The 15896-nt window shown below is 41.6% G+C and overlaps 1 protein-coding gene and 1 non-coding gene across 2 annotated transcripts in view; both read right to left on the reverse strand.

Moving 5' to 3' along the window:
• Nucleotides 1-14406, reverse strand: part of LOC126457966 (uncharacterized) — a 105437-nt gene extending 91031 nt beyond the window's left edge. Inside the window, exon 1 of the mRNA XM_050094724.1 lies at nucleotides 14016-14406. Within this exon, the coding sequence (XP_049950681.1) occupies nucleotides 14016-14148 (133 nt within the window). The 5' untranslated portion in view covers nucleotides 14149-14406. The remainder of the gene's footprint in view (nucleotides 1-14015) is intronic.
• On the reverse strand, nucleotides 10562-10634 carry Trnat-agu (transfer RNA threonine (anticodon AGU)). Its single transcript has one exon. It is a non-coding gene; the product is annotated as a tRNA-Thr (tRNA).
• Nucleotides 14407-15896: the final 1490 nt, after the last annotated feature.

A 15896-nucleotide genomic window follows, 5' to 3' on the forward strand; every position in this document is an offset into this window, starting at 1 on the left:
GATTAAATATTTCCGGATGACAATAGAAGAAATCAGGCACACTCGCTACTTCAATGATGAATCTGCTGCCCAATACAAGAATTTTATCAATTTACGTCTACATGAAAAGGACTTTGATATTCCTGCTGAAAGGAATTTTTTCATAATCCGCCACAGGAAATCTCCCTGTGGTGCAACTGGAGGAACAGCCAGATGACTGGCAGCTCATGCTAGTTTGCAGAGGCCTTTAGATAACCACTTTGATCAGGAAAGTAGCTTTCCCAAAGAACACACAATTGCTGGGACAAGATGAAACCACAATTTCAAGCCAAATAGTTTAAGCAAAATCAGAGTAAGCAGAATTTCCAGTGGTGGTGTAGTATTCATGCTTAAAGCAGATGAAAACATTCCAGCTGTTTCAGCTACAACATTACAACATGGGCATTATGTTGCCTGTCTGTGTGACAATGCTTGGTGGCTGGGCAATGTATGTGAAGTTTCATTACACAAAAAAGGTACCTTAGTCAGCTTCAAGTCTCCGTGGTTCTGTACATTCCTTCCGCTGGTCATCTACTAAAGATAATTGCTGGATTCCAGAGCAATATGTAATTAAAATCATAAAAGCACCATCCCATCAATAACACCAGCAACGGAATATATTTACTCAGAATCTGAACAAGACAGTACAGGAAATTTATTCAGTCTGAGTAGAAAAAGTATTATTCCAGATGTGCAGTGTCTTTAAAGTTCTAAATTTTTGGATTTTCATTTGTTATATTGCTGCTTCTTGCTTGAATTTGATTTGCACACAACTACAGTTATATTTATATTGACATAAAAGCAGTTTCCACTGTTTTGTCTTTCTGTTTATTCATTACTGTCACATTCAAGCATTTAAATGCTGTGTAGGAAAAGTAATAACATTGAGTGATGTTTCTCAGCCATAAGCAGGCGTGGGTCAAAAATTAAACTACATAGGTCTAGCTTCTGAAGCGTAAAGAATGCTTTTCAGAGATATCAAGATAAAAAATATTAAAGATCACACAGTTGAGATATAACTCTACAAACTATCCAAAATTTGGCACTAACCCATTTTCATCAAATTTGCAGATGTATATATTTTGATAGAGGACAGAGACCACTGTACAAAAACCACTAGAAGACAGGACAGCTATGTGTCATATAATCAATTCTTGACTCAATCATCAAAATTATGCTTTATGGTTGATTAAAGAAGGGTTCTCGAAGTTGTACAACGAATTTTATGCCATTTTTGAATAAGTACTGCTGTCACCAAACGCGTTTAAAAATCTAATCAGTAATATATTCTTTCTCAGCCTAAACAAGTTGTTTAAGTATACAAAAGCAACGGATTATAAGTCAAAGATATATACATAAAAGTTATCAAAATTTGGAACTTTAGCATACATGTAGGTGGTGCAAAGTTGGCACACGACACTAAGAGGGACTAGAGAAATTGAACTGAGGGAGACATTGAGCTGAAACTCTGTACATATCCATCGAAGACATTGTTGAATACTCCCATAAAATTTCAATTTGATTCAGAAATGGATGAGTGGTAACCATTTCTAAAGCTAGTCCACTTGATGTAGGATGACCTGATAGTAAGGATACGTCATCAATTCAGTCTCTCGAATGGTCAGCCTAAACTACTCATACAATAAGCTGCCGACCCTCCCCCCACCTCCTCCTCACTTTTCCTCTGATAGAGCGCCTTACATTGTCCCACCAACACCACCGCATATACTGGTCTCAGATACAACAACTTTGGTCAATCTTATACCTTCTTCACATATAGAACACTCCATATACTCAGAAATTTACATCAGAACCAGTGATATTTGGTCATACCTAGAATGGCAGCTGGGTCACTTATGACCCAGCCATCTTTCCTTACATTACCCTGTCTCAGTGGGTTATTGTGGCTACTGATTAATCTATTCTTTGAAGTGCTGCAAATTTTATTATAAAATTGACAAAAAGAAAGTAGCTTCCCTCAGCTAGAGAATGAAGTCCCTAGATTTCAACTTTTTCTTGTTTAGAGTATTGTACAATACTCAGGCATCTTTTCAAAACAGCCTCAAGTTTCAATAAGGATGCATAGCACTGAATCAGGACGTTCTTGCTGCTCTTTTTCTGACAGTCAGTTTTGTATCATTCTTCTTAAACAATACTGTTCTGTATAACTCGTATTTGTCTTCTTGACAAAGATGTATAGCCATGCGAGATCTATTTATGGTTCCCACAATACTTGTAGCATTTGCTTTCAAGGTTTCCGAAACAGCCAAGGATGTAAAAAAATTGTCACATGTAACATTTCTTCTCTTATTCAAGTAAGTTGTACAAAAATGTAAACATAACTGAGAAGAATTCTTTCAAAAGTCGATGAATGTTCATTTTTTTCAAGATTTAGTGGATTTTTGTAGCTACAAATCGAGCTTGTTGCTATGCATGACCCATTGAAACAGTGTTGTCAAAAGCTGATATTTGTTGTTATAGGATGTTGAAAATTACAAGTTTTTGCAAAACTCGATATTGGCTCTCAGCCAGTTAAAACAAAAGTCAACAAAGGTAAACTGTGCTTTGCTTCTGAGAGACCTGAAGGGAGAACAATAATGCAGGACATTTTCAATGATAATGTGAGAGAGTTTTCTTCAAAAAAGGAAAGAACATAAACTGCAGACAGGCACTTGCCATCAGAACTAACAACAGACATAAGTGGTTTACACAACAACATTAACTCCTGATTATTACTCAGTTTGAGATAGTTTTGTCAGAGAGAAGGAGTATCAAGAAAGAAGTAGAATACTACTTCTATAAAGTACATCAGAAAGAAAAAAGATGGGCAAATAGTACCTGTATGTGCCATGACATTTCGAGCAACATCAGGTAAGTCCAGCGACTGACTTTCAAAAGGAATGAGATTTGGAGAAAAATAATCAATTAATATGAAACCCTTGATTGCACAAAATAAGTGCCAAAATTTTCTACGAAACAATGGAGGAATATTCAAATGTGATTACAGTATGTTTTGACGTATAAGAGACTCAGGTAGTACTAAAGCGATCCGTTCGTGTAGTATTCTATTTAATTTGTGCATTATGATTCATTCCCGAGCTGAGACAAAAGAAAGGATTGGTTTTTATATTCAGCTTGAAACAGAAAGACTGAAAGGATGCAACGAAGTAGTCTTTGCTCTATTGGAGTTTCTCAGAAACTCATGCAAATGCAACTCGCGCACACGACCGCAGTCTCTGTGGTTTCAGTTGCCTAAGTCTGCAGTTGTGTGTGTGAGTTGCATTTTTGTGTGTGTGTGTGTGTGTGTGTGTGTGTGTGTGTGTGTGTGTGGGCGCGTGTCCGCTCACGTGTCCATCTATTGTTGACGAAGGCCTTAACGGCCGAAAGCTGTAACTGTGAGAGTCTTTTTGTTATGACTATCTGCAACTCAGCATCTCCACTATATGGTGAGTTGCAACTTTCCTTCTCATAATACTGTTACATTCCATCCTGGATTTTCCAGTGTTTGATTTAAGCTTTTAACTTCCATCTTTGCATTTATGGATGTTTGAAAAAAACTTGGAAATTTTGTCCCTCTATCCCGAAATAAGCAATGAAAATTTTTGAGAAGTCAAACACACAACTGGAATTGCGTCTACAAAATTATCTCATTATGTCATTATCATTTCAGTATAATATTTAAAAAATGCATTTGCTCAAAAATTTACTTTATTGCATTTATTAGGTTTAGAAAAAACATTCCTCAATTGCTGCAATTGAAAAGTGTGTCTATGCCGCACATACATCAACAGTTATGAAATACACATATAAATATCCATGCCTTTGTGGCGACATCGAACATCATTATCAACGCCGATCATCTTATCAACTGCAGCAACTATGGACAGGGTCTACCCGTAGCTTAAGTTCACAATCTCTGATTGCCAGTTCCTGTTTGTCTCTCAAACTGTGTGTACCACATGACTGTTTCTTGTGTATGTTCAGCTTATGTTCATGGCAATAAAGTGTGGAATTCTTCATCAAGGTGTCTGTGTATCATTCTACTCCCTGGACACCTGTTATTTCCACACTGGTGATTCCAGACCAAAGCACATCCACCATATACTTAAGGTATACACAAACCACCACCCAGACAATGGATACCAGCGACCAAAAGGGACTTTTCAGATTTTCATTGACCTCAACAGTGTTCTACATGGACTACATGGTACGAGTAACCTGGGACACGACATACAAAAAAGTGTGAGTGAAAGCGACTTCTTCCACTCTCCCATGTGTGCACTCAAAATCCTCATCCTCACATGGCGTCAGCTGCCACCTCACACCACAACAAAGCATATCAACCCACTTCCTACAGAACATCATCTGGACCCAACACATGTAATCCACATTACCATCCTATGGGATGCCAGTGTTCACACTCAATGACAATCGTTCAGCCTTCCCCCCTACCGAGACTTGTGCTACCGCATTGGGCTCTCAGGCGATGAACCAGTTCCTACCCAGCAGTGGAACGGCCAGCCAAGCCACACCAGAACATTCCTGGTCTACCTATCGCACCATGTACAAGCAATGGGGTTCCACACACTGCCATCCCCAGAACTAATCAAATAACAGTGCCGTGTACACCACCTAAGATGCCTGCATTTGTAGTAGATCAACGTCATATTTGGCTTGTTATTGTTGAATCAATATTCACCACACACAACATGTTTGATGACGCACAGCAACACGTGACTTTATTGTGTCACTTAGTCAAACATATGGCCATGATCAGCAATAACATACTGTCTCCATCTAAATTGTCCGCCCCCGGTAGCTGAGTGGTCAGCGCGACAGACTGTCAATCCAAAGGGCCCGGGTTCGATTCCCGGCTGGGGCGGAGATTTTCTCTGCTCAGGGACTGGGTGTTGTGTTGTCCTAATCATCATCATTTCATCCCCATCGTCGCGCAAGTCACCGAAGTGGCGTCAAATCGAAAGACTTGCACCAGGCGAGCGGTCTACCTGACTGGAGGCACTCGTCACACGACATTTCATTTTTTCCACCTAAATTTAACAAGTCGAGACAGCCAAAATAGCATTGCTCCTGAGACTATGTGAGACCCCTGAACAACAAGTACTTCAAGCCATCCAAGCAGAACAATTAGCAGAAGTCCTCCTTCAAAGTCTTTTACAGACCATAGTGGATCCCTCACTAATGCCTGACATTTCACTGTGGGCCACATTGTCGAGTGAATTGCCACGCAAAATCCAAGCTGCACTAATATGCAATGAAGGACTCCTACTGGACCATAAATTAGCAGATCGCACATACACTTTGCAAAATGGCCACCCACACTACCCAGCAGCCACTGGCAGTACAAATTGCAGGCAGCCATGTTGCACACCGAGTTGGCAGAAGGCTTGCGAACGAAACTTACCCCCTCACCCAAGGTCCTCCGACATGTCCCGCACAGAACAGTGGCAGTCATCTTACCTCCCTACATAGCGGGCCATGAGCGACTGCTACCGAACTTTCCCGAAGGCACACAGCACCACCACAGCCAGTCATCAACCCCAGTTGGCTGCACCACACTCTCCCAAAGCTGACAACTACCGATGGCATGGCACCACTTGCATCGCAGGATACAGACAATGAATGACAGACCATGCAATGGTGATCGTTTCCCTCCCGCTTCAGCAATACTGGATGCAAGTGTTCCCTGCCCAATGCCCAAACATCTCCCACGACCTTAGCTAGACATCAGAGACACATCATCAACAAAGTTCACCACACATCACACCCAGTGAACCAAACCAGTTTGTTTCACCCATAAGTCAGCAGCGACTCCAGGCTCTATGTACAAGATCATCATACCAAACAGTACTTTTTGATGGACTCTGGGTTGGAAATCGGTACAATCCTGATTTACACTCTACTCCCTCAAGCCCCCGGCTCTGCTCCTAAGCTATAAGTAGCAAACAGTCAATTATTGACACTTATGGAACCATCACCTACAACATTGCCCTTGGCAGCAGCCAACACTTCACATGGACACTTCTTCGCACCGATGTCAACTAATCACTGATTGGTGTTGATTTCCTATGACAACTCCATTTCTGCCCGGATTTATGAGGAGTACTGTCTGCACACCAAGTAATGTCACCATCCATGGTACAACTGCTCGACCACTGGCCCCAGCCCCATCACAACACAAAGATACCTAACTTTCAGCATTATGCAGGCTCCAACTGCTACGATCTTCCATCGAGGATCAAGTGAGAACAATCAACCAACAGTAAACTGACTCAAGGAAAGACTGCTACAGGAGGCAAACTCATCCTTTCAGAGGCTACTGCATGGGCATCAAAATCAGCTAGCGGAAGCAGAGTTACAACTAAGGACTCTTCAGTCCTCACATACCACTGCTGCGGAACAACTACCATCTGAGGATATGAACCTGGCAGACTTACAGCATCAGGTGGAGGACCTCCACACCAGAACGCAGAAATTCTCTGCCAGTTCCGGCAATGACAACTAATACCATAACACTGATGAATCATTGACCCTGATGCTGCTCTACCTGAGCTCCACAGACACTACCGGTGACATGCACACACGCCACTGCCACAAACAAGCAGTGGAAACCAACTAACATTGCAGTAATCTGCTTGAGACTTCGCACATGTCGCCTCTTACCAACAGCAAATAACCACCTTCGAGAAACATTCTGAATGAAAAGGTCAGTGCCAGTCAAACAGGTGACTGGGCACTGATCTCCCCCTGCTATGGCATTACTAATGGCACAGTGGACAGAATCATAATAGGAGGACTGTCCATCTCTTGAAAAGTGCACCGCCTCTCTCCCGAGAAATGGCACATTGCCAAAGCCAGTTTAGACAGGTTGCCTAACTTGGTCACTATCTGTCCTTCAAACAGCCCTTGGGCTTCACCTCTACCTATGGCCTGCAAAAAAGATGGTACTTTTCAAATATGCAGGGACTACAGAATCCTCAATAATCGGACAATTTCGGATCATTACCCGCTATCCAACATCCAGGACTTTGCTCATACTTTATCGGATGCCACGATCTTCAGCATCACTGACCACTGAAAGGCATATTAGCAAATACCAATGGTGATTGAAGGCATTGCTAAAACTGCAATTACCACTCCCTTTGGGTTATTTGAATACATATTCATGCCATTTGGACTATAACATGTGGCTCAAACATGGCAGTGATTCATCGACTTTGCCCTATGCAAATTCCCATTCTGTTTCCCTATCTGGATGACATACCAATGTACTCTGCTAGACCCCAAGAGCACAAAGAACACATAAACAGGTTTTTCAAGGCACAGAACAGCTAGATGTAGTCATCAACACCGAACAACGCCATTTGCATTGGCAGAGCCTATCATTCCTAGGAAGTTCTGTTTTATCAGCAGGGATCAGGCCAACAGAACTACCTACCAGGAACTCTGCAGATTTCTAGGAATGGTAAATTTCTACTGGTGCCACATTCTGCAGGCAGTCAAAATCCAGGCATCCCTCAACAACACCCTTTCCAGAACCAACACCAAAGGCAACTGAACTGTTCCATGTTCAAAGGCTTTTGAGGCAGTCACTACAAGGGGTCATGACCCTGGCCCACCCCTCACCAATGGCCCACCTGTCAATCACTACTGACGCTAGCTACAGCACCATTGGGGCAATCCTACAGCAGACAGTTAATGGTACACCAACTCTTGCAATTCTTCTCACACAAACCACAGATATCGCAGAAGTTGTTGACCACATATGATGGTGAACTACTCGTCCTCTATGAGGCAGTAAAATATTTCAGAGAGGACATCGAGGGCCGCCCTCTCACACTTTTCACCAACTACCGCCCCTTGGTACACCTTAACCTGATAGGTCAGCTCTTGACAGACATAGAGCAGCATGGGGAGGGGGGGGGGGGGGACAAGGTGGCAGACTACATGTCCTGTATCCACACCATCAGTGCCCTAATTAACTAAGAGGACCTAACAAATGCACAAGAACATGACGAACTCTTATGTGAAGGCTTAGGTAACTGCAACAGAGACCTAAAACTCGATCAAATTAAGCTCCCCAACTCTTATGTCAAAGTTCGGTGTGGCACATTGCTGAGAATACAATCCTCACTGACCACCATCCCATTCAGAAAATCAATTTTTGACAGTCTTCATAACCTGTCACACACCATGGTTCACCACATGATGAGGCCCAGAACATTTTGTTTTGTCGGGGGTTCAAGCTGACTGCAGGAAATGGATGAGGGCATATGTTCTGTGCAAGTGCAGCACAACCAGATGGTACGCATCCCCCTCGTTCCCCCACAAGGCACCTTCATATTAACTAAAGGATGCTTCCAGCACGTAGACTTAGACTTAATCGGCCCCCTATCCAAGTCCAAAGGCTATAACACATCTTATCGGTTATCGATTGCATGACCCACTGGGTAGAAGCAATCCCCTTACATGCCATAACAGCCAAGTCAATGGCATGGGCCTTCACTAACAGTTGGATTTTTCGTTTTGGTTGCTCCCTATCCACCACAACCGACCAGAGCCAACAATTTGAATCCATCCTCTTCACTGAATTATGCAAACTATGTGGCATGCAATGATTCCATACAATGGCCTACCACCCTCAGAGCAAAATGTTAGTGGAAAGATGGCACCGGATTTTGAAGGCCTCCTTAATGTACCACAACACGCAATGGACAGACGCTCTACCACGGGTTCTGCTAGAAACCCGGGAACCATACAAGGATGACCTCAAGTCATCACTTGCAGAGGTGTTGTGCAGCGACAGCCTTACTCTCCCAGCAGACTTTCTCTTTCCCACCAATTATAATTGCAGAGCTACCCGCATTAGTTCAGAAGATCTGATGCCATGTCAACAATTCCCTCACACTCCTGCCGCAACACCCATGAGTTACAACCAACCTTTGTCCACAAGGGGCTAAGGGAGTGTTCTCACTAATGCCACATGATGACACAGTCCATGCCAAACTCCAGCAATTGTGTATTGGCCCGTACAAAGTATTCCGATGGGAGGGAGAAAACATTCTCAATGCTGCAGAATGACAGACACACAACTGTATCAGCCTCCAGCTTACACCAGCCTGGGTGTTAACAGCAGAAGAGAACATAAACCTCTCCAAACCTCATAGCTCAGCCTCCCACACCCTCAACATTCCGATGTGGTTCTCCACCCCCACACAACTGTGAAACCAGGACTGGAGACGATTCCACACATCACAAACACCGCTGATGATGACACTCCCTGTTCCTGGTATGGAAGTTCCCTCCACCCTGCACCGTTTCTATTGGACTATGAACGGGTGTAAACCATCTCCTCCCTGCCCGCTACACGGTGCTCCATACTGGAAGGGCAGGGGGGGGCTCCGTGGCGACATTGGCTGCCAGTATCGACAACGGCCAACTTATCAACTGCAGAACCTACAGATATGGTTTATCTGTAGATTTAGTTCACAGCCACTGATCACCAATACTCGTCTGTCTCTTGAACTGCTCGAGTGTTTCTTGTGTATGTTCAGTTTATGTTCATGGCAATAAGCTGTGGAATACTTCACCCAAGTGTCTGCACATCATTCTATTCAACCCTGATTGCCTCTTATTCCCACACCTTCTTGATCAGTATTCAGTAAATCATCATGGGATGTACAATCATCTTGTGGTGAAGAATCTGAAACTACAGGTTATGGCAATTCTTCCTCTAGTGAAAACTCCAGCAGCTCATCTCAGATTCATGAGTTAACCCATTTAATAGCATTTACAATGTCCTCTTCTGTTCTTAGATATTTGGCCATAACAAATGCGTATGTTGCAGACACTATTTATCCAGACAGAATGCACTACTAACGCTGTATTTCATGGAACAAAGCACTGGCTGCATTGTACTTGTGCACACATTTGAACATGTTTCATCCTGATCTCTCTTCCCTCCACTACTAGGAAATTGCAGAGTCATCTGGTAGTGGCATAAAAGTGAGTTTTGAGATTGTTGGACAAACACAATAGCTATAAAAACAAGTGAAGCGATACAAAATATGAGATTACTATAATGGCTGCAGCAGAGGGGTCAGAACTGACCAGTCTGCAGTTCTAAGTGAATCTGGGTCTTGGTCTGTTTTAAGGTTCCCCTCAATGTCTCAGAATTTCATCAGTCTGGGCAATAATGCAACACAGTGATCAACAAAAGAATTAAGGAACAGGTCACTAGTGACCCAGCCATAGTTCTAGTGTTAAACCAAACAACTGCAGGAACTAAATTGTGGTCAACATGTCATCCCCCCACTGTGGCATCCAGCAAGCTAATCATGAACTTCTTTGTCATACCCATACTAATAAAAAACAAAATTAAGTACAGGTGGTGTCTGTTCTTTCAGACATGTCCAAAAGAACAGACGCCATTTTGATCCAGCAGCCACTACAAATCAAAAACAAAGGAATTACAGATGTGCTGCAGCGGAGCATTGATATAAATCAATCAGGAAAGTTGAAAATTTGTGCTGGATCAGGATTCCAACCTGGGTCTCCTGCTTACTAGGCAGATGCTCTGACCACTAAGCCATCCAAACATGGTCATCACAACTGCACGGGATACCCTAGCATGCCTTCTATCAGATGCAAATTCTCAACTTAACCAAACACTACAAACGTAGAGCTCCTTGCACATTATCTTCATTATATATATTAAGGTGAGAACTGCCAATGATCTCTTCGGTAAGGATGCACACTAGGCTCGAACTCTTATGGGAAGTGGCAAAGTGCCGTGAGTAATGAGGATAATGGGCAAGAGGCACTACATTCGTAGTGTGTGGATAAGTTGAGAATTCAGGTCAGATGAGAGGTTTGCTAGGGTATTCCATGCAGTTGCAATGACCAATATGTCCAAATGGCTCAGTGAACAGAGCACCTGCCTAGTAAGCAGAAGACCCAGGTTCGAATCTTGGTCTGGCACAAATTTTCATCTTTACCCATTGATTTATATCAGTGACCACTTGTAGCCAATGCCTGTAATGCCTTTGCATATAAAATCAAATCTCCAACCATAAACAATGCACTACACTAATCAGTAACTTCAAACCTGAAAACTGTCCACAATTGCCAACATCAAAATAACTGACTAACTGCCAAAAGAAAGCTCTTCCAATACTGTTCTCACAAACAGCAATCAAGAAGTCCAAAGAATCACTAACATCACTCATAAACAATTTAGAAACATAAAGATCCAACACTAGGGAGTGCCACTGCATACACATATAAGCCCTCTGCAAACATGATCTATTTCAAACAAGCCTTGCCACCATAATGCCACGGAAAACAGTTACATCACAAGTCAAAGCAACAGGCACCACTGCAAACTTCGGGTGACCCTCTGATTTTGTGGTGCATTTATAGAATGGTGAAGGGGTTAAAGGTACATATTGGACACCCCCCCCCCCCCAAAAAAAAAAAAAAAAATCTTAGTTTTGTTGACAGACTGCTCTTCAACACAGCCAAAGACCTGGATTAGATTTAAAGGTGACAATTTGATTGTGGGTTGGCAAAAACCCAATGAAAAAAACAGAGATGTGAAAATCATGTTGCCCATTTGGTAACATCAGCCTTTACTATGAATAAGAAGGACGGACAAATTCAAACAACCACCTGTTATGCACATATCTAACAAAGCATTCGCACATAGCTCGAGTCATCTGGATTTTTCACTATATGTGCTGTGCTGGATGGCATCACTGCAGTACAGATTTGAAAGACTAAAGGTTTGACTAATTTTTATTTTACTTGAGGAGAAATTATATTTCTAAAATTTTGATGCGTGTAGACAACAGAGACATTCTGTATGCAGTACAGTTTGTTCTTGCCAGTGCACATGCTCCCACATGGCATGGTGAGATGTTTTATTGTTTTATGATAGGATAATTGATTATCATCAAGGAGTATAGGAGGAACTGTTTCAGTAAAATGTATGCTTCAGCAACTTTCAATGTGGTATGAGGATAACCTGTGACTTCTTTTGGTTTAGTTTAAGACAAAGAATTCAAGCCGATCGTGATACTGAACAAAGATTGCCATTTGCACCTGATATGTCAACAGTGATGATCTTAGGTCTGACACCCAGATACAACTGGAAGTTGTTAACCTGTATGTGAAAATTACAAGAATATTGCACAGGCAAATATCACTGATGTACAGTGGGAGGAGAGGAACAACAACAACAACAACAACAACAACAACAACGGCTCTAAGATTGAAACCTGTGTGACTCCATAATGCACATGTTTCCATAATACCCTCTTTTACCCACGTATGACTCACTGATACATATTTTGGAGATAAATATTGAATGAAAATACTGTACTGTTACAGAAATACAGCTGTTTCATTTCCATTATTAATACACTGAAATCAACAGTTTCAAAAGAGTTGCAGAAATCAAGCAGTGTCAAAACTGACACTTCACAACTGGATCATTTCCAAGCCATTTTCAGCGAACATTTGATATAACCCTTATGGTAATGTGAAGGAATAACAGTAGGGGACATCAATCACAAGGTTTTTGTTTAATTGTGAACTGTATACAAGCAAGCAAATCTATTTCATACAACAATTAGTCCCAAGTCATCGACCATTATCAACTATTACACCAAATGTCCTTCACCAAAATCATATTGTAGTTTTGAAACAAATTATGAAATGTTTTGATAAATGCAACCTTATGCTGTAAAACTCCAAAAGATTGAGAGATAGGTGATGACCTTCAGGCTAAAAGTCACAATACATAATAAATAACCATCCATGGCTTATTTTATGTTGTCAGCCAATTTGATTCAGGCAGTTTCTAAACTACAGTGTTTTCAGACGCTTGTTGCACAGAGAGCAGAAATCTGATCCTGCAACACAAGCAACTTTGGCTCCCTCCATGTAATGCAAGCAAGAACTTGTACTTTGAAAGACAGGTGAGCCACAATGGTGTCATACTTCATAATACAACGTCAGAATACATCAATAAATTAGGTGACAATAGGGATTTTACTAAAGATTTAGAACATTTATAATTGAATTGAAGTGTTTCACAATCAAAGGGAATATGATAGCCTACAGAAACAGGCTACTACTCACTGCACAATATAGCCTGTTTTTAATCTTATAACAAGTGCACAGTTTCCACTGTGTGTGTGTGTGTGTGTGTCGGTCTTTAGACAAATCATTTCTGATGTTGTTCATCTGTTTATCTCTGTAGATGATACAAATGCAAATACACCAACTCAATGTATTCACTCTGATGCAAGGTTAATAAAGTGGTGTCACTGGAAGTTTGGGGTAAAACTGTGAGTCATACTATTTCATCCAGTAAATCTTAGTCTGCTGTGTGATATGTTCCAATTTTGTCAGCTTACAATTTTTCGGTCATCTTCATAATTCAAAATTCTGTGAATATACTGCTACAACACTCTTAACAAGTTTGTTTCCTGTGTCAACAGAGTATCAAGACTGATGCTCTTTTTATCATAACCTCGCATCTTGTTTCTATATTCAAAAGTCATAAGAATAGATTATTAATTATTTGAACATATATTTCAATGTCACTCACTCTATAATCCATTGATTACATTCGTAATTGAACTCTTTGACTAATGTTATCGGTTTGAGGACATATCGAGAGATACAAGCAGGAAACGGCTGTGTCGCAGCATAAGCAGATGCCGTACGATATTTATCACACAGCAGCAAATACTTCTAAGGAATGTATGGCAACCTATCCATTTCGTCCATCAATCTTATTCTTAGCATTTCAATCACCTGAGCGCATTATCAGCTCAAAAAACAGAAGCTACTTACAAACGCTGTTCCCAAGTTATTTCTAGCATATCCTACTCGTACTAGGCTACACTTTTTCACCAGTAGCCTACGGCATATAATCACGTAATCAGCGTTACTAAGTAATGTATATTTACCTGAACTACCGACGATCGCAGGAATGTGGCTGAGGAGTTTTTCTAAGTATGTGTCGTCGACTAACTTGCAGTCAGAGTTCAATAGACCATGTAAAACCAATCTAAGTTTTTCTTCTGTGTTTACAGCAGACATTTTCAAGCTCAATCGAAAAAAACAACAATCGGTTACACAGCGTTGAACGGGTGGAAAATATCAAATCAACAACATACAACTGTCATTCCTTCCAAAGCTTGGTCAAACTTCGCAATACAACACTCCTCACCTTGATCAACACACAACATAGCCACGACTATTCGTGAAACAAACAAACACAAAGATAATGTCAGAGTCTCAAGTTATCATGGGAATCTTTAGTATATAGTCTCTGGAAACGGTTCGAAAAGCTACATTTTTACATTCTCTTTTATTTTATTGACTTCCAGCATGTAAACTTTCAGCATCACAATTTAAATAATATTGGTACACAAACACGCAGCAAAGTAACATTTATCTTCAGGTAGGGATTGTCCTGCATATGTTACAACGACACAATTTATAGCTAACCATTTAGTTGTTAATTCATTTCCTTAGTTAAGTTCAATGGTCACAGTTACATTTAAATTTTTATGTCTTTTTCAGCTAGTAATCTGTATATGGCGTTGCAGGTCCTTCTGGTTGTGTCTCCGATAACTGTGATCGTGAAAAACGGCTGGCAGTGACCAGTTTAAGAGCTCCTTTAAAATGTTGACTCCGCCTTTCTTATTGCGTCTACACTGAAGTAAGCTGTAGTTTATATCACCAATTGTTTCTTCTTCACACGACAGTACGGTGTCTCCGATACGCCGATTTTATGTAAATGAGAAGGGAAAGATCCATTTTCAATTACTTTCTTTGTGAACCATTGTACGTTTTGAATCAATATTCACCACACACAACATGTTTGATGACGCACCGCAACACGTGACTTTATTGTGTCACTTAGTCAAACATATGGCCATGATCAGCAATAACATACTGTCTCCATCTAAATTGTCCGCCCCCGGTAGCTGAGTGGTCAGCGCGACAGACTGTCAATCCAAAGGGCCCGGGTTCGATTCCCGGCTGGGGCGGAGATTTTCTCTGCTCAGGGACTGGGCGTTGTGTTGTCCTAATCATCATCATTTCATCCCCACCGACGCGCAAGTCGCCGAAGTGGCGTCAAATCGAAAGACTTGCACCAGGCGAGCGGTCTACCTGACTGGAGGCACTCGTCACACGACATTTCATTTTTTCCACCTAAATTTAACAAGTCGAGACAGCCAAAATAGCATTGCTCCTGAGACTATGTGAGACTCCTGAACAACAAGTACTTCAAGCCATCCAAGCAGAACAATTAGCAGAAGTCCTCCTTCAAAGTCTTTTACAGACCATAGTGGATCCCTCACTAATGCCTGACATTTCACTGTGGACCACATTGTCGAGTGAATTGCCACGCAAAATCCAAGGTGCAGTAATATGCAATGAAGGACTCCCAGCGGATGTTATGGTTTTCCTTTAATGTGTTGTAGAAACACCAGCAGTAATCTGCACAAATGATGGTTGCAGTGACGAGACGGCGGTTGCGTAAGAAGCGCTCTAGCTTTCGTTGGGCTTTGCTTCCATGTGATGTTAACAAATCGAACAACAGCGATCAGTGGCATTCCGTTGCAATACAAACACCTGGGATCTTGGGGATGTGAATACTGGGAGGTTTCACGGGCTCCCGCAGTTTTGGCACAGCGAGCGACACTGCGAACTTAAATGGAAATATCTGAGGAAACTATGACATTCCAAAACTGACTGGACATACTGTTCAACAGGGCATCGCATACCACACAAATATACATCTGGGGGAAGTTGGTAAGACTTTCATCTCATCCATT

Source organism: Schistocerca serialis, chromosome 2 (genome assembly GCF_023864345.2).
Source record: "Schistocerca serialis cubense isolate TAMUIC-IGC-003099 chromosome 2, iqSchSeri2.2, whole genome shotgun sequence".
In the NCBI taxonomy this organism is placed as follows: Eukaryota; Metazoa; Arthropoda; class Insecta; order Orthoptera; family Acrididae; genus Schistocerca; species Schistocerca serialis.